The 27843-nt window shown below is 42.9% G+C and overlaps 1 protein-coding gene across 1 annotated transcript; it reads left to right on the plus strand.

Moving 5' to 3' along the window:
• dcaf5 (ddb1 and cul4 associated factor 5) lies at window positions 1-27592 on the plus strand. The gene is made up of 9 exons (XM_083633696.1): window positions 1-355; window positions 1183-1326; window positions 4735-4771; window positions 4964-5103; window positions 8576-8705; window positions 12913-13126; window positions 16296-16362; window positions 21312-21439; window positions 25543-27592. The coding sequence occupies exons 1-9, from the start codon at window positions 139-141 to the stop codon at window positions 26923-26925; spliced, it is 2460 nt and encodes an 819-aa protein (XP_083489822.1). The 5' UTR covers window positions 1-138; the 3' UTR covers window positions 26926-27592.
• The last annotated feature ends 251 nt before the right edge of the window (window positions 27593-27843 follow it).

Raw genomic sequence — 27843 nt, forward strand, 5'->3', positions numbered from 1 at the left:
CGACACAGCCAGCAGCCAGCGGGGGATCTGTCCACCATAATGTAGACAAACAGTTATCATCTCTACACATCTTACTCCAGCGACAAGACGAGCCGATGTGGAGGGTGCAGTGGTAAAAGGGAGCCCGTGTTGTGCTGCATGTGGAAAATGAAGGAGTTCTCAGGCTGCGGAATGCGCTCCTCTGTGGGCTTTCTGTCCCGCAGAGAACTGACCGGACAGCCGCTCATCAAGGAGGACTTCCAGAGGCGCAGGCTGGCCGGCTGCACCAGCCTGTACAAGAAGGACATGCTGGGCCACTTCGGCTGTGTCAACGCCATTGAATTCTCCAACAACGGAGGAGACTGGCTCGTGTCTGGTAAGTTGACAGATTCTTAAGCTGAGCTGATGTGGGGTCGAAATTTGTTAGCTAACGCTAGCCAGCCAGTCAGCTGAAATCCCAGGGCTAGCCGATGCTAATATAGCCTAGCCTAGCTTTTTTTTGCTAACGTACTGTAGCTAACGTCAAAGCAAACAGCAAGCTGCTTAGACATCCCATATGTCAGTCCATAAGCTGATCAGTGTGGGAGCCTTCCCTGATGAATGTAACGTTATCATGCATAACGTTACCTCCTGAAACCACAGGGCTATTTTTGTCCCGAGTGGATTAAAAACAATCATCTGGCCTAGTGTGACAGTCTGGAGCTTGCAGGTTCTGCTCTCTTGAGGATGTCCAAGTAACGTTACTTTGCTGCAATTATTCCAGAGTTTGGGGCTAAGAGGAATGGGGCTCAGAGGTTATTTGGGAAATTAAATGTATTACTATTTTCAGCAGAATCTTTAGGGGTCCTTGATGTGAAAGTTTGAGAACCACTGGTTTAGCACATTGATCTCTTATAGAACATGATAATGTGCATTGAGCAAGGACATTTTTATTTTGGTTGTGTACATCTACAGTACATACCATCATCATATAAAAGGGACCAAGTGGGCTCTGTTCGTTTGTTTGAATTTTTGTCCCGCATTGGATGATGTCATCAGCTGATGATGTCATAGGAATTGTGTGACATCATCAGTGATGTCATAAGAGCAAGCGGGCGAGGTAGGCTTGATTTGCAGGTGTATGAAATCCGCATGTGTTTGTATATACTATGTAATTTTGTCAAGTCTGTGCTGTTGTATCAATCCATCTTCCCATGTCCACAGGGGGAGATGACCGCCGGGTGCTTCTGTGGGACATGGAAAAAGCCATCCATGCTCGGGCCAAGCCTGTGAAACTGAAGGGGGAGCACCTCTCCAACATCTTCTGCCTGGCCTTTGACAGCAGCAACAAAAAGGTCTTCTCTGGTGGTAAGCGGAAGTTTATTACTTTGCTTTACTTTGCGCTAAGAGCTTTGAAAAGCACCTCTTAGGCGCTAAAAGACTTGCTGCGCTTACGTCCTTACGCACGGACGTGCCACGCCAGGACATCAAATTCTGCTGCTAAAATTGGGTGACCAGCAGATTATTCGGTGAGGCAATCAACTATAATTCACTGAGAAACTTTTATCACATCGCAAGGAGAGGTTATGGTAAATGAATTGAGAACACTTGTACATTGTAGCCTACTTGCAATAGGCTATTCACCTTCACCTGCTATCTCATAACCCGGAGGGTCGTTGGCACCACAGCCGATTCTGTCACAAGCTCTCTCCATCTCTCTCTGTCCTCGGCACGAGTCGGCAGCTCAGTGTTTCACAGTTTTAATTGAGTCCACTGTAAATCCTCCAATCTTTTCTTTTGTCTCCGCCGTTTACCCGCTGCAAACACGTTTGTATTGTCCCACCCCAGTCAACAAAATAACCCCAATTGCATCAAAACACAGATGTTTTTAACAGGTATATGATGGGATGGTGTCGTTATGAGATAGGGATAATATATACAGTCAATAGGCCTACACCTATCCAAATTACGCATGGGGAGAATTACAGCATGCCTCACGCAAACTGTATTACATGGACAGCAAGACGGGAATCTGATTGATGTAACGCACAGGCATTGCCAGGCCACACCTGTGAATAATTCTGGTGGTTAACACCACCCAAATCCTGTTTGCACCGTGCATAAATGATTTGGCATCCTCTAATCTGCACTTGCCCCCGTTGTTGTGATGAGTTATGCTCCCCCGCGAGTAATTGCATCCCCACCATATTTTGGGTCTGGTTTAACTTAAAAACAGGGAGGTCACGTGACGTCTACCCAAACAATTATATAATTTAAAAAAAGTTATGTTTCTGTATAAATCATTACAATATGCTCCCGTGAGGTGGGGATAGAGACAGTCCGCATGTCTGGGAACGCCCACAAAATGTTAAACGGCTGGCGCGCGAGTGGGGTAAAACCGCCGATATATCTCATGGGCTGACTCACCAAAAGACGGTGCTCCGGCTCTAAACTACAGGTTTGAGGGTTCTAGAGCAGAACACAAGACGTCTGCTCAGATGTGCGTTTACTGCGGTGGTTAAATCCCCGATCGTGTCTGCCTGGGCTGGGCTATCAGCTAAATTCTAACTTTGCTGAATGGATAGAACGGGGGAATTTACCCCACCCTGACCCCGCCCCCAGGCTAACCCAACGTCTATTGTGGGCATTCCTAGAGCCTGTATGGGCGTTCCCAGACATGCGGACTGTCTCTATGCGTTTAGCTGCTGCCGGGCGAGGGTGCAAAACTCGGCATAACACCCACTAGGCAGACCGCAATCTTCCCTGCTTTAAGGCATGTGCAAACAGGTGCGCAAGCGCAAATAGGGGATATCGCCTGTACCAAGATAGGGCCCCACGTCTTCACAACAATGTGTAAGACCTAGTGACATTTATTCATCTCCAGTCCTTGACCTAGAATTCTCCTCGGTCAAAGTCCTTTGTTGAAACGTTTCAGTCTGCGGCTTGTAGATAAAAGATCTAATCAGATTAGATGAGATTACATTAGAAAACTGTGATGTCCTCAAAGGAGCTATTTGAGGTGCAACAGAGTAAATTAGCATACAATTTAATATCAAACTGCAAGACAAACATAACAGCATTGGCATAGTGCAGAGCAGCACATCCAATCAGGTCTACAATGCTTTTGTAAAACTGGGCTTGTGATTGGAAAGGTTGCTGGTTTGAATCCCTGGACCAGCTAGCAAACTCTGGGGAGGTAAAGTGAATATGTTTCCTCCCTCTCTAACTAACGGCAAGGTGCCCTTCAACAAGATGCTTAACCGGTCAGACTGTGGTTGTACTGGGAATCTCCCAGGTGAGACTGGTTGTACTGGGAAGCTCCCAGGTGAGACTGGTTGTACTGGGAAGCTCCCAGGTGAGACTGTGGTTGTACTGAGAAGCTCCCAGGTGAGACTGTGGTTGTACTGGGAAGCTCCCAGGTGAGACTGGTTGTACTGGGAAGCTCCCAGGTGAGACTGTGGTTGTACTGGGAATCTCCCAGGTGAGACTGGTTGTACTGGGAATCTCCCAGGTGAGACTGGTTGTACTGGGAAGCTCCCAGGTGAGACTGGTTGTACTGGGAAGCTCCCAGGTGAGACTGGTTGTAATGGGAAGCTCCCAGGTGAGACTGTGGTTGTACTGAGAAGCTCCCAGGTGAGACTGTGGTTGTACTGGGAAGATTCAAGATTCAAGATTTTTATTGTCACTCCATGGTACAAGTATCACGTGTGAAATTCTTGTGCTGTGGACTCCGTTTACAACATAGTACAAATATAACAGGGCATATGAGTGCAAAAACAACAAGAGACACAACAAGCAATAAGGCAGTAGAGTGATAAGACAAGTCAGAGACAGTGGCATATTCACTGCACATAGGTGCACATGTCATGTGCATACTTTAGACGTGCTTAAACATTTTAAATTCGACGTATTTGACGTACAGGTGCAAATAGCATATTCCTAATTAAACATACAATTAAACATTAGACATACGTAATGGTAGCAGCTACAGTACGGTACAGTACAGCTACTACACTATTTGTGTAGTAAATGGGACCTTTACAACTGTGGTTGTAAAGGGAGGAAGCTCCCAGGTGGGAATGTGTGGAAGTGTATGAATGTGAAACTGGGACTTTGCTGAAGTGCTTTGCCCAGCAAACCTTCCCTGGATAAATAAATGTAAAAAAACACAGATATGAAGCCATCTTTTACCAGCACATCTAGACCCAGTCTATAGACACTATGCTACATTCTACACACTAATATAGGCCCAGTCTGAGTCTATACACTTCATACTGTAACCACCACCGGTTGTGTAATGGGTCTTTAGTTTTGACATCATCAGGCAGCCAGGACCTGATTTAGATCATATATTTAATGGGCACTTTAAGTGCTTTTAACTGGTTGCAGTAGTTACAATTCAATACACATGAATAACCCATATGGTGTTAATTATGAATGGGAAAGTGTGAGTTAGGATGTTTTGGAGGCTTGTTGTGGTGAGTGCTGCTTAGTGACCGGCTGTTCACCCACCATGCCAATAGGTCTAGAGAGGAGCAAATACTGGCATTTTGAAACATCAGCGGTTGGTTAATATCTAATTGAGCAATTAAAACAACTAATACATCTACTTTTGACAAATTAAAGGGACCAAAAGACTAGTTGTTAAATCTGGCCTTGAATGAATGCATAGAATATGATTATGGCTTCCAAACAAGTTGAAGGTTAGAAAAGATTTGTCTTAACTGCTTTTTCTTTTTAATTGGTTGCAAACAACTTGCCTTTCTGCTGTTACAGGTAACGATGAACAGGTGATTCTTCACGATGTGGAGAGGTGGGTACAAACCAACAACACACAAATAACACCATTCATGACTGTAGAGTCAGAATGTTTTCATATTCACAGGGCCAATCCAAAAATCTTTCCTCGGCAGTCCGATGATTAAACTATGTACATTGGCAAAGTCACTTGGCCTGGCAGTAACACAGCATTGATTGCGTGTTTGGATGGTTGCTGTTCCCACAGAGGGGAGACTCTGAACGTGTTTCTGCATATCGATGCTGTGTACAGCCTGTCCGTCAGCCCCGTCAACGACAACGTGTTCGCCAGCTCCTCTGATGATGGACGCGTCCTCATCTGGGACATCCGCGAGCCGCCGCACGGAGGTAAGCAGGGGGGCAGAGTGCCATGCTGTACACTACTACACCGAGGTTAGGGCTTTGATTGATTCACACATGACATCACTGGTCCACAACTGAACTCTAATCAATTCTTAATAACTGTGAAACTAAATGAATGGCTGCAAAATGGTTTACAGTTTTCTGGTTGAAAATTGGCGTGTTCCTTTAAGTCCATGTTTATTTTCTTCTTCTTTTATTTTATTTTTTTAAACCAAGTTTCAAGCTCCACCCCCTCTGCCAATCGTTGTTGTTGTTATTATTAATAAGGGGGGTGGGGAAGGGGGGCACATTTCAAAATTAGGGGTGGGACAAAATATCGATACCCACGTTATCGCGATATTTCCACCCGCGATACGTTATCGATACACTGGCGCCAAGTATCGATATGTTTATTATTATTTTTTTTTATTTTTTTTTATTTTTTAATAAACAGGCTAAAATATTATGCTGTGTGTGGTAGTTGAAACATAGTTTCAAGTTGACTTTATTTATGTTTGTAGTTGAAACAAAAACATAACTACTGTAGGCTACATGAATGGAAATGTTTGATCATTAATATCTACTTTTAGAAATTATATAGGTAGGTAGGTAGGTTATATAGGTTTTCTTGTTTTAATAGTAATAATAAAAAGACTTAATGTGTAACTTTTCCTCCGTGGTATCGAAAATGGTATGAGTGAGTGAGTGAACTCAGAGAGTTCATGTCAATTCTGCTAATAAATGCATAATACATGATTTTTTGCCTTCAGAGGTATTTTTTTCACTTGTTACACAGGTATCGTGATGTATCGTCTTCCAATATATCGCAGTATCGCAGTATCGCAGTATCGTGATATATCGTTATCGAGGGCCAAGTATCGTGACGATATCGTATCGTGAGCTACTCAGCGATTCCCACCCCTATTCAAAATGCAGGATGGCGGGGGCAGAAGGCTGAAATTTGGTATGATTGTGTGTGTGTGTGTGTGTGTGTGTGTGTGTGTGTGTGTGTGTGTGTGTGTGTGTGTGTGTGTGTGTGTGTGTGTGTGTGTGTGTGTGTGTGTGTGTGTGTGTGTGTGTGTGTAAAAGTGTTCATGCTAATTGGCTAAAAGGGGGGCAGTGGGGGGCAATTTAAAAATGCAGGATGGCAGGGGCAGGAGGCTGAAATGTGGCATGGAGGTCAAGTGTGTGAGAAGGTGTGTTTGTGTTCATGCCAATTGGCTAAAAGAGGGGAGAGGGGGGGGGGGTTTCAAAATGCAGGGTGGTAGAGGCAGAGTAGAGTGGGCAGCCCCTGCCACCCTGCATTTCAGAAAGCCACATATGTGGCCGCAGCTATTGTGAATTTGCGCTTGTTTCTTCTTAACCCATTGATACCGGATGCAGCATTTGCGTGTATATCCCTCATTTGTGTGTGTATCCCTTTAAGACCGCGAACCGCGTGACGCGGTTCGCGGTCTTAAAGGGATACACACACAAATGCTGCATCAGGTATCAATGGGTTAATTGTTGCTTTTTTCTTGTGAAACACTAAGTAGTTTCCAGCCTGTAGGCCTCCTCTGATAATCAATTGAAACCACCGGAAAATGTTCACCACTCTGCATAATGCAGTCTGTTATGCGGGTGGCATTATTAGGCATTGCTTAATTTTAAGGGGTCGCTGTGACGAGCCAAAAAGTTTAGGAACCACTGCAGCTGCAAGGCGCTCAAGATTATAGGCTCACAATAAATAACCCCCAAATACCTAGGATGGCTAAAGCACCCACACAATAAATAACCCCCAAATACCTAGGATGGCTAAAGCACCCACACAATAAATAACCCCCAAATACCTAGGATGGCTATTTGTTTCTCAAACACTGGGCCACAGGAGACTGAAATGGCTTTACAAGTAAAAGTAATCATGGTTCCACAGATTTCCCAAGTCCCGTGCAGTGCATAATGTGTAAAATACATTAATAAATCATTGTAGGCTGGATGATTGGTAGTCTAAAAACAGCGTAAATCACTTTGTAAAATGAGTTTAATTAAAATGTTAATTGGGCACTGCTGTGGTCTCAGCGGTCTTATGAATAAGAGAGATATCCAGAATTTGTCTCTACAGTATGGATTGTAATATTCCTGGAACCAGTTGTAAGTATAAAGCTATTCATTATATATATATATATATATATATATATATATATATATATATATATATATTAGGGCTGTCAATCGATTAAAATATTTAATCGCGATTAATCGCATGATTTCCATAGTTAACTCACGATTAATCGCAAATTAATCGCATTTTTTTTAATCTGTTCTAAATCTACCTTAAACCGAGGTAGGCTACCTTAAACCTGAGAGCTTTGTGCAAAGATGCACTGTTGTATTAATATTGGTAGCTAATATCATTAGTATGGGTAAGTATTTGGCCATTGGTAATATTGTTATTATTGCTACTACCGGTAGTTACTGGGAATACACATCTCTCAGGCTGCACTGTGTGAAGTTAATTGGTGCTATCCTCTACATCTCTCCAGCCACAGACAGGAGAAGCTGCGTGAATGCTCTCTCCCCCCTCTCTCTTTCTCTCTCTCTCTCGCGTTCCCGTTCTCCGTCGGTCCCTCTCTCACTGCCTGTCTGTCTGTCTGTCTCGCTTTCTCTGCCTCTCTCTCTCCCTCTCTGTCCCCCCCCCCCCCCCCCGTTCTCCGTCTCTCACTCTCTCTGCCACGGTGAGACGAGACAGACGGGGAGAGCTGACGCGCTCCCTCTCTCTCTCACCCAAAATGCAGGACATCTTTCTCAATTTGAAGCTGAACTTGCCAATATACCCATTTTATTCCTCATTTTCTGCTCACGGAGCTTTGTTTATGCTTGATATCAACGTTAATGCTTCCTGATTTCCAAAACTATGGCGCGGACCAAGGCTCAAACATCACAGAACGTGCATGTGTTAATCGCGCGTTAAAAAAATTTGTGGCGTTAATAGGACCGATAGTCAACGCGCGATTAACGCGTTAACGCTGACAGCCCTAATATATATATATATATATATATATATATATATATATATATATATATATATATATATATACTGTATATATATATGCAGCTTTTTAGTTCAGTGTCTTACAGCAGTGACCTAACAGCTTGCTACTTGAGCACAAAGGTTTTCACATCCCTTTGTAACTGGGCTTTCTTAGCAATACCAATACTGTATAATCAAACATGTGATAGCATTAAGACACCTCAAACCTTTAGCATTGCATCAACACCTTGATTTTTGAGGTCTGATCATAAAGACGTTAGGAGGATTTTATGGGACCATGTCCAAGATGATTGTTTCCTTCACTTCCTCCAATGCATGTGTGCCCAGTATGCCAGTGAATGTGTCTGTGCCTGATCAACTGATTCAACTCTTCTAGTTGGAGACAAATGGAGACTACTTTTTATTCAGGTGATTCTGATGTTTTTTGCACCTCATCTTGTCCCGTAGAGCCGTTCTGCCTGGCCAGCTACCCCTCCGCCTTCCACAGCGTGATGTTCAACCCTGTGGAGCCCAGGCTGCTGGCCACAGCCAACTCCAAGGAGGGAGTGGGCTTATGGGATATCCGCAAGCCACGCAGGTGAGACATTTCTGCCTGTTTTCTTCCTCTTAACCCCTGTTTTCAAGATGGGATAAGACAAGACACAAGTTTGTTGATCCCTGAGGGGAGAAAATGTTGCTGCAGCAGCAAAAGTCATAAGATTTAGCAGTAAAATGGCAAATGTCATATAAGCAAGAAACTAAGAGTATAACATAGGCGATGGAAACATAACAATAGGTAATAAAGAAACAATAAAATAGAATATAACCATTTTAGGTTGATTCATTGTTTGGATTTTGCAATCATTTAATGAGTAGATGAGAAATTGTGGATAGCTCATTCAAGAATCAAAAGTCTTCACTGAATATAGAAATTCAATTTACAGTTGGAGGAGTAAGTAAATGTGTTCAGAAGTGTCTCAGGTTTGGACCTGTTGGCTGTTATTCTTGAGCCCTACGCTTGTGTTGATCATGTCCACCAGGGGGCGCTGTTGTCTCATTGTTGAACCAGGCACTACTGCCCTTCTACCAACTACAGGATGGTCTCATTTTAAAGACTTAATAGCAGTGCAGTAAAAGTGTGACTTTTAGCACACAAGTTACAGTAAGATAAAGTACAGTATAGAGTTGAAAAGTATAATGCCTCTCTTCCTTCATTCTTGGCATTTCCTCTCTGTAGTCTGGCAGTTTTTATCAACTTGCTTTTGATATAAATGATATTAACATTGTATTATATTGATTTGATTGCTCTTATTCATTTTGAAATTAGCTGCTAGTTCAGATAGATTTCTTGGATTTAAATTATTTGATGATTGTAATTAGTATGGGATAGGCCTCTTGTAGATAATAGGCTCTATGTACATATATCTTCTTTCTGTTGTTGGCGTTATGTCAGTTGTTTTAAATCAGGGATGCCAACTCACACGTTTCTGGTGTGTGACGTGACACTCTTTCACCTTCAATCTCATGTGCTCACTCTGCCCAAACAATTCTCACACCAATTAAGACTGACTGTGGTCGCTGCATGTCTGGAAGGTCCAGAGCAGCAGCAGTCTCTCTCTCCCTTCTCTCTCTCATTCTGTTTTTCTCTCTCTCTCTCTCTCTCTCTCTCTCTCTCCCTTCTCTCTCATTCTGTTTCTCTCTGTCTCTCTCTCTCTCTCTCTCTCTCTCTCTTTCTCTCTTTCTCTCTCTCTTGGGGCGTGCGTAAAGCGAGTGCGGCGACAATCCCCCTGCCACTCGCATTTCAAATCCTAAAATATTGGCTAATTGACACATTGAACGAACCATCCACCAAGGAGTACAGAGACATTTGGGCCCTTGGTCGAGGGGGCTTTCGGGCCTTGTTGATGAGGCTGATGGCAGTTGGGAAGAAGCTGTTCTTGTGGGGAGAGTTTCTGGTCTTGACAGACCCCAGTCTCTTGCCGGGAAGGGGGGGTGGGCATTTAGAAGATGCTGGGCCCTATCTTGGTACAGGCGATATCCCCTATTTGCGCTTGCGCACCTGTTTGCGTGCCTTAACGATAGCAGTCCGCCTTGCGCAGGTGTCCAGGTGTTATGCCGAGTTTTTTGCACCCCCACCCGTCAGCAGCTGAACGCATCCCCACCTCACAGGAGCATATTGTAATGATTTATACAGAAATGTAACTGTTTAAAAGTGATATAATTGTCTGGGTAGACGTGACCTCCCTGTTTTCTAAGTTAAAACAGCCCCGAAATATGGTGGGGATGCAATTCTTGGTGGGGATGCGGAAACGTCCACCGCACCTGCAGCAGGCGCAAATTAGAGCCGTGCCAAATTATCTGCGCCCCCAAAATGCCAGTGCAAATGGGATTTGGGTAGTCTTAAGCACCAGAATTATTCACAGGTGTGGCCAGACAATGCCTGGGTCTTACATCATTCAAACCAATCAGATTCCCGTCTCGCAATCGCTGTGTTTGTGAGAGGCATGCAATATGCTGTAATTCTCTCCATGCGTGATAGAGTGGACTCACTCGTGCCGAGGATGGAGAGAGCTTGTTGACAGATCGTCTGTGGTGCCAACGACCCTCCGGGTTATGGGATAGGTGAAGGTGAATAGCCTATTGCAAGTAGGCTAATGTCCATTGTCCAACAAATTTTCTCAATTCATTTCCCTCTTTGCGATGTGATAAAAGTTTCTCAGTGAGTTATAGTTGATTGCCTCACTGAATTATCTGCGAATACCCAATTTTAGCAGCAGAATTTGATGTCCTGGCGTGGCAAGGCTGTGCGTAATAGCATATCTAGGGGTGCACCGATCGTTCGGCACGCAATCTGTATCGGCCCTGTATTGGACCTCAAATATGTGATCTGCTGTTTCCGATATTCCTTTATTGTCGCCGATCGCATAGCCGATCATGCTGCACGTGAGAAACATGAGGCAGCCCATTTTCATGTCTTCAATGTCCATCGTTTAACTTTCATATTGTGCTCTAACGTTTATATCATTGTGTTGCAAAGCACAGGCTTTGCTTTCGTCAGCCGTACAATATAAGCCGCAGCAGCTAAATTGAATGATTGTTACATATATAAGCAGCACTGGACTAAGCCGCAGGTGTTTTAATGTTTAAAACTGGTCAGGAGGAGGCGTACAGCCTGCCTGTAACAGAGATCTCCGTGTCTTATCAGCGGAGACCGTTTTGAGTCCGATGAACAAATCAATCAAAAACACTTCACTACGTCCAAGGCTACAAGATTCGTTTCATTCCATTGAATTTGGCAGCACGGACGAAACATGGGTGGAACGAAACATGCAAATTACATGTTTTGCATCCTCATCGTCGTAACACAGCCAGTTCTCCATCTTTTGAAGCATGATGTTAGATTACAACGAGCTAGTTGTGTGGCTTAGCCTTCCAAAATGTTGCCGTTAAGTTTTTAGAATGTAATACATAGAATTGGGAACGTTACATTCAATTTCATTCAGACTGTGTTTCTGGCTCAATCGCCGACATTTTTCCCCCGGAGCGAGGGAGGGTGTTTTACAGTAGTGGCTGAGAGAGCATAGTGGCACAGTGCTCCAAGCAGGTTGCGAGGCACATTTTTTGTCCACACACCACACCAGACTGTCAAGACACCCCTTGCGTCTTTGAATCACACACATCAGCTGGTGATTAGAGCAGACTCAGCAGAGAGAAGTTACCTCCAGTCCTCCCGCCTACCGAGGCATTTGCATGCTGTTAAGTCCGTGTTTGATCCATATTTGCATGTATCCTCCTAACGTTAATAGCTCCGGTTAGCTTTAGCCGCTTTAGCTTAATCGATAAAATAGTTAACTTGGGTCGAAGTTATTTTTCTTGTGTAACAGGGAAATCCCGGAAAATTGAGTATTTTTGTTGAGCGAACTGAACTGCATTGAACTGGTAACATGGAAATCCCGAAGTGGAATGAGTTTTGTTCTTTTATAAACTGAACTGAGGGAACTGGACGCCATTTAGTTCAACACAGTCTTGTGCTCAAATTATCTCACACACAAAAAATCATGTTGGCGGTTTCCTTTAGCCTACAAAATATAAAATATTGATGTAGAAAAAAAAGAAAACAAGTGTGCTGCACTTTCAATTTGATGCATGAAATGTAGGCCTATATGTAAAATGGAAACTGTTCTATAATAGACTGCTATAGCTGCTTACAAAATAAATAAATAAATATATATATCGGTGATCGGTAATCGGTAATCGGTGATCGGTCGATGATCGGTTGGGCAGATATTTCTCATAGGTGATCAGCAATCGGTGATCGGTGGCAAAAAACGTGATCGGTGCACCCCTAAGCATATCCAAAAGGAATTTTACTGCGCAGCACGGAGATTATGGTGCGCTCATGCGCAGTGGGGTATTTAGCGCGTAAGAGGTGCTTTTAAAAGCTCTTAGCGCAAAGTAATTGCGCGCTGCTGACGATAGGATAATGCCATCTATCCCCACATTTTTGCGCTGAAACGCCTGGTTTGGCATGTGGCACTATGTCCAGTGCAATTATAACAGGCATGCGCTTGTGCACGCCCCTAATTTGCATTGCACGCGGCGCTAAACGAGCGCAAACGCTAAATTACAGCTTTTGCGAAGATGGGGCCCGCCGTGTCCGGGGTGGGAGGGGTCAAAGGATAGCGAGGGGACGTGAGCAGGGTCGCGTACCTTTCACAAATTGCAGATGGGGCTGATTAAAGGAGTGTACTGTTAAAGATCTCGTCTGTGTAGCTGTAACCTTTTCTCTGCGTCTGTCCTCCCAGCTCGCTGCTGCGTTATGGTGGCAGCATGTCCCTGCAGAGCGCCATGAGTGTTCGCTTCAACAGCTCAGGCAGCCAGCTCCTCGCACTGAGGCGCCGCCTGCCGCCCGTCCTGTACGAGCTGCACTCCCGCCTGCCCAGCTTCCAGTTTGACAACCAGGGCTACTTCAACTCCTGCACCATGAAGAGCTGCTGCTTCGCCGGGGACAAGGACCAGGTGGGCCAGCAGATATTCTGAAAGATAACACTAATCCTAATCCAATAATCATGCTACTAGTATTGTTGCTTAGTAAAAATATCAACTTCTGATTTGACTGTCATAACCAGTGTTGGGGGTAACTCATTACAAAGTAACATATTACATGTAATATATTACTTTTAGCAGTAACTAAGTAATATAACTTATTACTTATAGGATTTCAGTAATATTATACCAGTTACTTTGTCAAGTAACTCGAGTTAAAATTTGAGTTATTTAAAAAAAAAATCAAAGCACATATTTAAATGAAGATACAATCATTTCCTAATCAAACTGTTTTTTTATGCAAATAAGCACTATAGATGACACTATAGATGTTTACACTGACTTCAAGACGGTTGAAATAATTTTTCAGGATGGTTCCGGGGCAGCGAAGTCATTCTGCTGCTGCTGGTGTTTTGGTGAAAGTAATGGAAAAGTAGTGTAATAAGTAACGAGTTACTCTACACAGACAGTAATATTGTAAAGTAACTTATTACTTTCAAATGAAAGTAACTAGTAATATGTAGTATATTACATTTTGAAAGTAACTTGCCCAACACTGGTCATAACACCTACAGAATGCAGTAAAGTAGTAAATCACACAATAAAGCAGCAAGCAAAAGACAATTCTCAGGGAAATCACTCCATCAACATAGGATCATTTACAAAGGCTTTCCAGGTCTAAGGACCATCAAGAGTAATTAGCTTCAAGATATTTTTTTTATCAACTGTTCACCATGCAACCAAGCCATCAAATGATTTTGTTAATTGAATGAAGACCTCTCCACTCATGTTGACATAAAAAGGGCAGACACAGTAGAATACATTAGCATTGGTTTCTGCTGTGTGCGGACTCGTGACTTTCTGCCGCGGAGCAACACAGAAGCCCCGATGCTCAGCCAGTGGTCCTCCCTTAGGTCCTCTTCAGACATGACATCACCCTGCAGACATGCTGATTATGCTAACATTATCCTCCTGTGTCAGTGTAGTGCATAAACGCTTAAAAATGACTGTCATCCGCCCCTGCATCAGTGGAGGCGCTAGTTAAATGGTTAGAGATGTGGGCCTGTGACTAGAAGGTTGCAAGTTTGATTCTGTAAAAAGGTGATTGTATATTTATAAAGCTAAAGTAATACTGATGTGATGTGGGATACCTCGTCCGGTCTGGTTTTAGGGGATAGGGGGGATTTAATACTGAATCACATGAGGTGTGGTTTTAGGGGATACGTGGGATTTATTACTGAATCACATGTTTAGTTGCCGTGGTGATAATGAAGTGATAATCAGTGTCATTTCATGTCCGTACCATCAACAACACCACAACAGCAACAGGTGCTTGGCACAAAACAGGTTGCCAAAATCTAAATTTTAGTCTGGGATCTGCACCTTAAATCTCTTTTGGAGTATTTTCTCAAGGCATTTCAGTTTTATTAGCACATTTGAGAGACACAAAAAAGGAGAAAAGTTGATATGTGACAAAGGTCATGAGGCAGGTTTGAACTCATGATTTCACAAGTATATATGTAAGGGATAATGTATATTGAGGCGGTGATTACGGGGGAAATAATGACCGACAGGTGAATGATTGAGCCCGACGCGCAGCGGAGGGCTTAATCGTTCACCTGAAGGTCATTATTTCCCAGTAATCACCGCCTCAATATACATTATCCCGCTTAGAACACGGCCTACAACTAAATCATTCAATAATCTGACAAAAATAATTATTCAAATAGATTTTTTAATAGCGTTTTCAACGACAAAGCGGTTTCATTCGGAATTGGCACACAAGACACCACAGCTGCAACTGGTTGGCCTAATTAGTAGTGTCTGCTGACAAAAGGCTCTTATCAACTGATTAATCCAGGTGTGGCAGAGCAGCGGTCGGTTGTCGAGAAATAATGACCGGTGAATCTTGTTGATTGACCAATCAGAATCGAGTATTCAAGAGAGCCGTGTTCTAAGTACTTGTATGTACTTATAAGTATATACTGTATGTACTTGTATGTAGTTGTAAGTATATATTTACTTGTATGTACTTGTAAGTATATTATGTACTTGTAAGTATATGGCCTGGGCCTTAACCCACTGTCCCACCAGCGCTCCAATTCAGAGATACCTTGCTAATCCAGACCCAGAAGCACAGTTGGAGGATTTTGCCAGCGTGCTGTGAAGCCAGAGGTACATAGCAGCAGCTTAGCAGGCAAAATGCTGTGAAGCCAGAGGTACATAGCAGCAGCTTAGCAGGCAAAATGGATGGAGAGGAAAGGGGGGGAGGGTAATGGGTGTGACATTCCTGCTTGACGTGTCCTTGGGGAAAGCGGTGCGCAGGTGGTCAATCCAGGATGTCCAAGTGAACCAGAGCAACAGCGACCGCCGACCGGAGTCCCCATGGGGAACTGTGTATCCCCCATGGGGAACTGTGTATCCCCCATGGGGATCTGTGTATCCCCCATGGAGATTTGATCTGTGTATCCCCCATGGGGATCTGTGTATCCCCCATGGAGATCTGATCTGTGTATCCCCCATGGGGATCTGTGTATCCCCCACGGAGATCTGATCTGTGTATCCCCCATGGAGATCTGTAGACAAAAACAATAGTCTGATCTCCAAGTTGGCGTTTGCTGTAAGTGTTTGAACCTGATCATAGAGCCGTGTTTCTATTGGCCAAAAACAACCTGGCTCCTGGATTTTAGTCACATGGCTTTGTTAAATGTAGGAAAGGAAGCCCGTCATTTCCCAGTTTCCTAAGTCTGCTCTGAATCTTCGTTTGACTTACTTTGTCACTGCCACTTCTCTGTCATCACTGCAGTGTTTATTTTAGATTTTATTTGATTTACTTAACTTTCCTGTAGATAAAGGCAGAGGCGAATGTTATTCCTCACAGAGAAACTTAATAATACAGTAAGTACAGTAATACAGTTTATACAGTTCAGTGGGCACAGGGGTGCCCGAGAGAATGGAAGGACCTTGTAGGATTTTGTTTTGATTTGTAGGAGTTGGTCTCCTAGTATGTACTGAGATACAGCTCTGATAAAAGCCTGGGTTTGTCTCCTAGCATGTACTGAGATACAGCTCTGATAAAAGCCATGTTGTATTCATGTGCCGCAGCCTTAAATAGCTGAACCTGTCTCTGATTTCTCCTTAGTACATCTTGTCTGGGTCTGATGACTTCAACCTCTACATGTGGAAAATCCCAAAAGATCCAGAAGCAGGTGAGTTATTGCATCCGTTATTGTGTATGCTTATTTGTAAGTCACGTTTCTTAAACATCGGGTAGGAGACCAGTTTCTGTTGAGTCTCCATGTGACAAAAATACGCAGAACATCTTAATGACCTTGCTTTGTGAGAGAGTGAGACTTTGAGTTTGAGAGTTTGTTTAAAGGAAAGGTTTTCTTTGTTGTATTTCTGGTATTTGGATTGTTTAGGTTCACACTGTTCACAAGCAAAATCAGAGCGTGTAAAGAAAAGTGGACTCACAAGTAGCAGCTTCTTTATTGGACAGAGCTTGGGTAACTTGTCATCCTGCAAGGTTAGAGATGTTGGTTCCTGAAACCTAAGCTAAGCACAACAGATTCGTCTGCGCTTTTTCTCACAACTGACCTTCTCTGGTGTTCTTTACCAGTTAAGAACATACGAAGGAAGAGCTGAATATGAGCATTTAGTCCAGCCAGAGGTTGCGTTAGGCTATGTCGTAGTCTGTCATTTTGACAGACACGCTCGTGAAAGTTCTGTCACTTCTATTATTACCTATGTTAAAATGACAGACACCTTTCAGATTTTCATTGTGAAGAAAAAAAATCAGTAAAAGACGGAAAATATTGGGTTAATGCGACCACTGGCCCAGACTGTGGTTTAGCCTGGGTTCATTCTGTTAGGCTGGGCTTTCCTAGCATGAGTAACTGCTGACTGTCATACTGTATGTCCACGTTCATCTCCTTTTTTAAGCATCAAACCTTCATTTCCTGCAGTGTGTTATTTGTATTTGTATTTATTTAGCACATATTAAAATAATCGGCATACAAAGACACCATCAAATGCAATTTAAATAAAAGAAAACATGCAAGGAGATTCCAAAAAGCCCTCAAGGGGCTTGACAAAGCGGCATCCCCCAAAATATCTTAAAGGCACAAAAAAGCATAGCTTAAAAAACATAAATAAGAACACGCGCACACACACACACACACACACACACACACACACACACACACACACCCACACACACACACACACACACACACACACACAAGGACATCAGAGTACAGAGATTAGAACAAACAAAATAAGTAAAAAAAATGTTAACAAAAAACAGAACAAAAAAAAGACAGAAATGCAAGTGGCAAATAATGTTGGGCTATTTATATAGCAACATATTTTTTGTATATTTTTTAAATGACTGAGGAGAGAGTTCAACAAGGTGGGTGGGGAGTGAATTCCATATCTTGGAACCTCTATAGGTTATGTTAAATTGAGATAAGGTGGTACGCGATTGAGGGGGGCGGAGCTGAAGTGCTTTTCGGGTTGGGTAATTGTGAAATTGATTGTTAGGAGTAAAGAAATTGTGAAAAAAAGAGGGAAGTATTTTGTTCAAAGAATCATATACAAATTGAGTGACTTGAAGGGTGTTAATCTGAAAAATATTTACAATGCCAAGTTTACGAAACAGAGGTAAAGAGTGACTTCTTGGATCTGAGAAGGTAATGATTCTCACTGCTCGTTTTTGCAACCGAAAAATCCGTTGTAGTTTTGTTTGATGAGTGCTACCCCAAGCAATGTTACAATAACTGATGAAGGGGTAAATCATAGAATAATAAAGGTTGAGAGAAACTTTTGTGTTGATGAGATAGCGGATTTTTCCAATTATACCAATGTTCTTTGCAATTTTGGATGATATTAATGAAATATGAGGTTTCCAAGATAGGTTTTCATCAATAAGTATACCAAGAAAACGAGTCGATTTGACATTAGCTATTGCAATATGGTCAATAAGAACCATTATATTCTCAGTGTGCTTCTTATAATTGGGACCAAACAAAATGAAATTAGTTTTTTTAATGTTCAGTGACAGTTTGTTGATTTTAAACCATTTTGACATTTTTTCCAATTCCTCGTTAACAACCTTCACAACCACATCAAGCTCTGAGTGAGAATAAAACAAGCTTGTATCATCAGCAAATAAAATTTTGGATAGCAGTTCTGATACATTGGGCAAATCATTAATATAAACAAGGAATAACAATGGCCCAAGGATTGATCCCTGGGGGACCCCACAATTCACCATAAGAGGAGGAGAGGTTACTCCTTTAAAGGCCACAAACTGTTTTCTATGTTCTAAATATCTGGTGAACCACAACAAAGCCTGATCATCCAGTCCCAAATAATTTAATTTCTGTATTAAAATATGGTGGTCTACGGTGTCAAAGGCTTTTGACAAATCTAGAAAAATTCCTATGGTGTATTTCTTATTATCATTTGCTCTATGTAATTCATTGGTAAGATGTGTAATAGCCATGTATGTAGATCTGGATTTTCTGAAACCATATTGATGTTTATATAATATTTCATTCCTGTCAAGATAGCACAGTAATCTGTTGTAAGCTAACTTTTCAAGAATCTTAGAGATGGAGGGTAAAATGGAAATGGGTCTGTAGTTGGTAAATATTGCAGGATCATCAGCTTTGTAGATTATGGTTTGTTAGGATTATGTTCACACCACAGTTCGCTTGGAAACAAACCAGGATCTGCATACGGTATTCAGGTGTCTCATTGCAGTTATTTGGTGCCACCTGAGTTCAAATTGCGTTCCTCCCACCTGCTCAAAACATCCAAACTAAAGGGGTAAACACTCAAAAGTTTGAATAAACTGCTCCAAATTATGCTTTGTGTGAACGCTTGTTTTGGGTTGAAAATTCCCCCAAAACAAGAATGCGCTCAGTGTTTCCACTAGAGTTTCTTTCAGGCCTGGTGGTACCCACCAAAAACAAAACCTAAATGGACCATCCCGTGGCAGGACGCCATATTGGCGCAGTCAGCTTTGGTCAGATGGCGCAGCAGGCAGTCTGCAATTTATGTTTACTTTCAAATTTTAGTTCCATGTTATATTAATTAACGTTAAGATTAATTAATAAGACTTAAAACTCCTCGTTGTACAGTTGTAGGGGAAACACTGGTGCTTCTGTGTATCTCGACAAGTGTAGCATGATACCACCGTCCAGAGTTATTTTCTCTGTGGTGATTCATACCAGAAATGTGTGAACTAGGGCTATTGGGATAAGTGTCAGACTAATGGCATGTTATTGTTATTATGTTACTGCTGCTATTATATGACTGCTGTCATAGATCACAACCTGTTTTTCTCTCTATTGCAAGATCCAGAGGCAGGTAAACAGTAGTGCTGTATTGATGGTTTGTGGGTGAGTGTAAACTAGAAGCTGTTAATGTCCAGCGTCATACTACATTTGCTCAGTTTGGCAGGAAAACTCTTAAGAACCGGTCTCTTAAAACCTCTTCCATCCTGCTGGATCCATCATTACAAACCCAAGCTTTGTTCAACCCCACAGAACTTTATTTTAAATACGTTAGTCAAGATCTCAAGCTTTCCAAACATACCAAATATGTATCACTGAATTCAAGGGAAATGTGTAGAAAATGATGCACAACATATCTACAGATTTTCAGTTTGCTGTAAATAATGGCATCTTGGGTTTGAATATTTCATTCAATATAAGTCATATATATATAATATATAAATTTGCGTGTGTATGTGTGTGTGTGTGTGTGTATACATACGGTACACACACACACACACACACACACACACATACACACAATATATACAATATAATTCAATAATAAGCAGCTGTAGCTTCAATGAAGCATTGGAATGATCAGATGTTTGAATGAACCTGGTTCCCAAGGTCAGCCGAATAGAGGTTTTATTACAGAGTACAGTGCTGGGCCCCTACTGAGCCCACTGGTGCTATTTTAACTCATTGAGTGCCAATGACGACTAAAGTCGTCAATTGTGTTTTTTGACGGTGGGACGTGGATCAAAGCCTAATATATCTCCTGTAAAATTTTGGGGCATGTTGAAGGTGTATAACCTATTTTACCGACCCATTAGGTGGCGACAGTGCTCTCCAGATTAGAGGAAGGTCCGAAAACAGCAGGAAAAACCTCCGTGATCAAAGAGAAACCGCTCATGCTGCAGCCAGAGCCATATAGATGGCTCGGACTTGCTGTTGCTTGTTGGCTGCGAACAGCAGTCAATCCGCGCACACAACTGTGCCCCTCTGCCTCTGTCTGTCTGTCTGCATAGTTTCTTCACACGATTAGCCGCCAGAAAGGCAGCACCCGACGCCGAAGGGCCAAACCTTTCCCTGCAGTCCGGTTTGGCATTTCCTTGTCGCGCTGGGAGCCGGCGCAAAAAAACGGAGCTCTCCGAAAATAGACTGGGTGCGTGTGGCTGTGTGTTAGTGTGGGGAGGAGTTTGCAGCTGAGGGGGGGGAGAGGGGGGTGGGGCACGCAGGCACCACACAACTACACCACGTCACTACATCAGAAAATATTATCTTCAGACTCAGTGAATGTGCTTGAAATGCTGCATTTCACAAAAGGCGGAATAACTCAGCTTCTAATTTGAAAAGTGTCTTTTTGCTCAAAACAGCCTATCTTCTCCGGCTCATAACTAAAGAACGGAAAATGGGATCAATAAACTTTTTTTTGCAGATGATAGAAGAGAGTCTCATCGTTCTTTGTGCGTGTTCGGTGTTTACATAGTAATATCACACAATATTCTGTGGGCCTCGAGAAATCACTGAAAACGCTCTGAAACTCTGGCACTGGGAGCGTCCGTTCTCCAAAAGTGGCTGGCACTCAATGAGTTAAGGGTACCAATCATGTGTGGTTTGTCACTGGAATACTGAAGAGTGGGGGAGAAGGTTCACATTCTAACACTTGTTACCCCCAAAAATAAACTCACCAACCATCAAAGGTTGACTCAGTCTATTTGAGTATCACTCTTTTCAAAATTATTGAAAAAATTCAAAATTCAAATTAAACTTCATGTGTCCCATGCCAGACTGAAGAACTATGGAAGTGAATGTGTGTTTATGTGTCTATCAGTATTATAATGACTACCTCCTCGTTCTGTTGACTCCCTCAGGAGGCCCGGGTCGTGTGGTGAACGGGGCTTTCATGATTCTGAAGGGCCATCGCTCCATAGTGAACCAGGTTCGGTTCAACCCTCACACCTACATGATCTGCTCCTCCGGTGTCGAGAAGGTCATCAAGGTCAGTAATGGAGGCCATTGCCGTGATTGTCTTTTTTTTATGTTAAACTTGACTTATGACGATGTGTTTTTCATAGGCTGGATTGGGACCCAAAGTTGGGTCGCAGGGACATGAAAATGCACTGCACAGGTGTCCTTGACTGAGACATTGAATCCCCACAGACACAACCAGCTCCAACAGCGGGCTTTTATGTCAGTCATTGGCATTGATTATATCAGTGTTTTGTCAAAGACTGACAGACACTGTAAGATACATAAAGACTGACAGACACTGTAGATACATATGGTTCCACACATATTTCTGAAACCAAGTCTTTGCAATGTAAGGGTAGACTGAAATACAGATGCTTTTACAGAGAAAATAAGTAAGGTATTGCCCCATAGCACAAAATGACTGCAATATATCTACAGGGGTTGACGGGTATATTGATAAAATAACAGTGACTCAACAATGTTGCCAGGTACTGAGATTTTTGGCTTTCAAAACGCACTTTCTGGCCCTTTACTCCATTTTGGAGCAAAAGTGTCATTCTCATTTCAGGACACTCTCAATTCCCCGTCCCCTGCTCACAGCGATGGATGACTGTGCTATGAGCAAGCCACCAACATTGCAAAACATTTTGGCTATGAAGGCTAAAATACCTTGTTCTCGAGCCAAAAAAGCTATTATGATGAAAGTATATTGCCTCATAAGTTACCTCATCATCTGACATTTCTGTTATGATGAAAGTATATTGCCTCATAAGTTACCTCATCATCAGACATTTCTGTTATGATGAAAGTATATTGCCTCATAAGTCATAAGTTACCTCATCATCTGACATTTCTGTTATGATGAAAGTATATTGCCTCATAAGTTACCTCATCATCTGACATTTCTGTTATGATGAAAGTATATTGCCTCATAAGTTACCTCATCATCTGACATTTCTGTTATGATGAAAGTATATTGCCTCATAAGTTACCTCATCAACTGACATTTCTGTTATGATGAAAGTATATTGCCTCATAAGTTACCTCATCATCTGACATTTCTGTTATGATGAAAGTATATTGCCTCATAAGTTACCTCATCATCTGACATTTCTGTTATGATGAAAGTATATTGCCTCATAAGTTACCTCATCATCTGACATTTCTGTTATGATGAAAGTATATTGCCTCATAAGTTACCTCATCAACTGACATTTCTGTTATGATGAAAGTATATTGCATCATAAGTTACCTCATCATCTGACATTTCTGTTATGATGAAAGTATATTGCATCATAAGTTACCTCATCATCTGACATTTCTGTTATGATGAAAGTATATTGCATCATAAGTTACCTCATCATCTGACATTTCTGTTATGATGAAAGTATATTGCATCATAAGTTACCTCATCATCTGACATTTCTGTTATGATGAAAGTATATTGCATCATAAGTCATAAGTTACCTCATCATCTGACATTTCTGTTATGATGAAAGTATATTGCATCATAAGTTACCTCATCATCTGACATTTCTGTTATGATGAAAGTATATTGCATCATAAGTCATAAGTTACCTCATCATCTGACATTTCTGTTATGATGAAAGTATATTTTGCCTTATAAGTTACCTCATCATCTGACATATCTGTTCGAGCTCATTCGACACTGTCAACCACCAAATGTTATTATGCAAACTAAAGGCTATAGGTTTTAAAGGGGAGGCAATGAGCTGGATACAGTCTTACCTCACTGACAGAGTCCAAAGAGTTAAAGTAGGAGGATCTGTCAGAGCATCCCTTAGCAAAGAGCTTCACAACATAAGTTCATGGCTATGCAAAAATAAACTATCCCTGCACCTTGGAAAATCCAAATGCATTGTTTTTGCATTGTCTAAATATAAATTAAGGGACTATCCTAGTTTCTCAGTGGAATGTAACGGCACCAAGCTACAGGAAAAATGTTGTGTAACATACCTGGGATGTAAATTGGACCAGTGTATGACAGGTGAAGCTATGGCCCTCTCTGTCACTGGGAAGATCCACTCAAGGACAAAGTATTTAGCTAGAATATCTAAATTCTTGGACAAGAAGACCATGAAACTGTTAGCTACTGTGATAGCACTTCACTACTTAATCCTTAATTCAATGTCACTATGACTATACCTGTATATCCTCCTGGTACAGTGGTCTAACTAAAATATTAAAAGACAGGCTTCAAATAGCCCAAAACAAATTAATGAGGGTTGTTGTCCTTGGCCTCAGTCCAAGAACTCATATCAGCCCCGCACATTTTAAAGAGTTGAATTGGCTCCCAGTGGAAAATAGAGTTAAACAGCTAAAACTCTTTATGGTCCATAAAATCCGACATGACCATTGTCCAAGCTACTTTACAAAGTATTTTCAATTTGTACGGGATGCTCATGACTGGAATACGAGAGCCAGTGTAACAGATTTGAAACTACCAAACCTAAAAAGCAAGGTGGGGAGAAGCACATTCCTCGACACAGGGGGAGAGGAGTGGAACAAGCTCCCGAGCGAAGTTAAGACGGCAAGTTCTCTGAGTGGTTTTAAAAACCTCCTGAAGAAATTCTTGCAGAGTAATCTAGAATAGTTGGCGAGGGTCTTTTGTCCACGAAATGTTGTACTTACATCTATTGTTTTTCTTTGTATTTCTTATTTCTTAAATTGACTTGTAATGTGCATTATATGTTGGGTGTACTGTATGTCCTGTTTTTAACAACAGGACATACAGTACCATAATCAACCATAATCAAATCAAATCAAAATCACTCTGTTCTAATTAGCCAGCATCCTTGTCTCTATTATGAGAGCAGTTGGCACTGGGCCAGAGACTCAACTTCTGCCACTGTAAAGGTCCTATAAAGGTCATACCAAGATGAACACCTTTTTAACTCTCTAGCCTAACATTTTGAAATGTTGCTTGATCAGCCTACACAATACCCTGCAACCTAACTTTTGGTTTGCAAACAAAAATGACTGCAGAATGTAAAATTTAACAAATGAAAATTGTGATATCTCCCTTGGTGTGAAACCCCTTTCCTCAGCCTTTCATCTCAGTCTTTTGGAGCATTTGTTTTGATGTGTTGGTATGACTTCTTTGAAGAGTGTCTCCACTGGTCATACCATGAAGTCATTTGAAGCTGTCAGAAGAAGCACACAGCAGCTACGTTCCTTTATTGTCCTAGTTAGTTAGTGATACAGACTCAGGGTATTTATTGTCCTGCTGCTGACCTTATGAATACACCAGGCCACATTTGAAGATGCTTTGCGTGCTCGGTGAGAGAGAGACTGACACACCTTTTGACTGACTCTTATACGCATCATCAGACAGTCATCTGGCCTGCGCACAGAGACAGGAAACATGTCATCTGGCCTGCACACAGAGACAGGAAACATGTTGATTCGCAACACATCATCAGTCTTTTTTGAAGGAGAGAGCAGTGAGCAGGTCACTTTTCTCCTCTTTCTCATTCTCACGTTACATTGTCAGTGGTTGACATCTTGTAACTCTAGAATGCATACTTTCCAGGAATAAAAAAAAATCTAGATTTTTACCCTTGCAAATCTAGTAATGAGTTTTAATAGCTTGATTAAATATGAATCACCATAATAACCCTGGCCTGATAACCATTCATCTACACTTAATGTAAAAACATCCCAGATCACAGAGTGTATATGTTGTTAAGGAAAGCCACTCATTTACATTTACATCACCTTTATCACAAGGACAAGTGTGATCAATAGTTAGCTTCTTCTTTGTCAGTGCAGTAACATACCTGTCCTTGTTTGTATATCATACTGTCGAGTGAAAGATGATACAGGCCCAGGTGTTCTGGAATAAGAGACTATTAATAACGGGGAGTGTTTGACTTTAAACCTGATCTGGCATTCTCCTCCTTTATCTTTTTGCTCCTCTCTTCTTTCTTTCTTTCTTTCTTTCTTTCTTTCTTTCTTTCTTTCTTTCTTTCTTTCTTTCTTTCTCTCTCTCTCTATTCATCTTTCCTTCCATCCTTCTGCTCTTCCATCATTTCTCCCTTTGATCCTCTCCTACCATCCTTTCCTTGGTGCTATTCTTCCTTCATCTATCTATCCTTCCATCCCTCCCAGGTGTGGAGTCCATACCAGCAGCCCGACAGTCTGGGTGACCTAGACGGCCGTGTGGAGGACAAGTCCCGCAGCCTGTACACGCACGAGGAGTACATCAACCTGGTGCTGAACAGCGGCAGCGGGCTGTCCCACGACTACGTCAGCCAGTCCATCCAGGAGGACCCGCGGATGATGGCCTTCTTCGACTCGCTGGTGCGTCGGGAGATCGAGGGCTGGAGCTCGGACTCTGACAGCGACCTGAGCGAGGAGGACATCTTTCAGCTCCACGCCCGCGGACGGCGCACCACCACCACGCGGGCCGCGCCGACCATCCCCTCCGCCGCTGCCTTGGCTGCTGCTGCGAGTCAACACAGCGACTCCGACAACTCGTCCTCCTCCTCCCTGGCCGGACCCGAAGCCTCAGCGGGGGAGGAACCGGCCACGGCGGACGGGGAGGAGGGGCGTCTGGGGAGACGAGGCCGGCGTCAGCGGCACCAGTCGGGTTTCCTGCTGGACCTGGTCAACGAGGACTCTGACTCGAGTGAGTTTTGGCTGGACCCCATGCCCCGGCCACGCTCCCCGAGCCCCAGGGACAACTCCACCCTGTCCAGCCGCACCTCCTCCCCTTCCCTCCCGGCCGGAGCCTCCAGCTCCTCCACCTCCACCTCCAGCTCCAGCAGCGACGCTGAGGTGGAGGAGCGGAACGCCAAGGTACGCCAACGCAATGCGACGAGGCGCCGCCGGCTGCACGTGGTCTCCAGAGCCGGGCTGCGCCCTGAGTCCGCGCAGGCCTTGTTTTCAGCCATCGACTCGTGCACTTACCCATCGATCTCCGTCGATGACCCGTCCACCTCCTCGTCGGCCGAGGGACGAGGCGCCGTCCGAACCGGGCCCGACAGCAGCAGCCCCGGGGACGAGGAGAAAGCTCTGAGCCCTTCGGACTTTGTGTGCCTCAGCCCAGTCATGTCCCCCGAGAGCCAGGACAACGAGGAGGGGACAGACGGACCTGGGTCTCCTCTGTTACAGCTGCTACAATCTGCTACCGTCAAGACAGAGTCCCAGGCCAGAGGGAGGCCTGCAGATCCTGCTGTGGAAGAAGGCTCTGACAGCGGAGAGGAGTATAGCAGCCCGCTGGCTATGGACAACACCTGGGCCTCACGGAGCCTCCGTAGCCCCGGAATGAACGGGCAGTACCGGACTGTGGCACCAGGATACGTGGGTCAGAACCTCCACACCTCCTCCTCAGAATCAGAGGGAGAGGATGCACCAGCAGACACCAGGCCTCCGAGAGACGGGCCGTCCTCTCAGAGAGGCCCGCTACAGAGCGCTCTGAAACGGACTCACGTGGGACCAAAGGAGGGAGAGTCGAGGTCCTCGCCCTCAGAAAAGAAGTTAAAAACATGACAACGCTTCCTTAACAATTGTTGACTTATTTTAAGATGTGGGTTTTCTATGGGTTTTTACAACTCAGCTTTTCGTTTTGGCATCTTGGTTTAAAGGTTCAAGTGACACATTTGGACACACTGCTTAAGAGCAGACGATGTTAAGCGACTGAACAGTGTGACTCATTTTTTTTTTAGCCCTTCAGAAAGCAGTAATTGGACATTGTCATGGCTCTTGAGGTCAAACCAGCGATGACGTTAAACGATGGAAAAACAAACAAAATCAAATTGGTGTTGATAACAGTGTTGATAACAGTGTTGAGAACAGTGTTGATAACAGTGGTATTTGAAGGAATGCACATGGGCTCCTCATTGACTTTGATGCTGCGCTGACTGTCTGATGCCCTGGTTGATGCCCTGGTTGATGCCCTGGCTGTAACATAACAAAACTCTTTTCCACAGGACAAGAGCTTTTCAGCATTTTAATATCTACGGTTTCACACTGGGTGTCAATGTGAGTGGGCTTATTTTCATTTTTCAATGATTCTAAGCTGAGACTGCTTCAGAGTGCCTGAAGAAGTGACTGTGTACGTCTCCATAACGATCTGTTTAGATTGTGCACTGAAATTAGTGTTTTTGTCTGAGCTCGCTTTGATTTCCTTGCAATTAAAGAATAATTTCTTCTCCACTGATAATGCTACAGGTTTATAATATATCATATATTTTCATACTCGGACACATGCTTATCTTTCAAATAGTATGTTGTGCTTGTTGGTTCAGCTATCTATGACCCTGAATATCCATCCAGTCTTGGCCAGAGGAGTATATTATTATATATTATTGACTGATACAAAAGCCATCAATGTTTTCAGATAGTCTGTTACAAGAGCATTTTTTTTTTATATATATATATATATTTTCTCTTGATTATTCTCCCATT

This window comes from Poromitra crassiceps, assembly GCF_964638095.1.
Source record: "Poromitra crassiceps genome assembly, chromosome: 3".
NCBI classification, from domain to species: domain Eukaryota; kingdom Metazoa; phylum Chordata; class Actinopteri; order Beryciformes; family Melamphaidae; genus Poromitra; species Poromitra crassiceps.

Bases quoted from the DNA above. Each gene is read 5' to 3' on its own strand.
- dcaf5 (XM_083633696.1), top strand. From the start codon at position 139: ATGTGGAAAATGAAGGAGTTCTCAGGCTGCGGAATGCGCTCCTCTGTG. The intron at 356-1,182 runs GTAAGTTGACAG...CCATGTCCACAG, and splicing joins AGGAGACTGGCTCGTGTCTG to GGGGAGATGACCGCCGGGTG. The intron at 16,363-21,311 runs GTGAGTTATTGC...TGACTCCCTCAG, and splicing joins CCCAAAAGATCCAGAAGCAG to GAGGCCCGGGTCGTGTGGTG.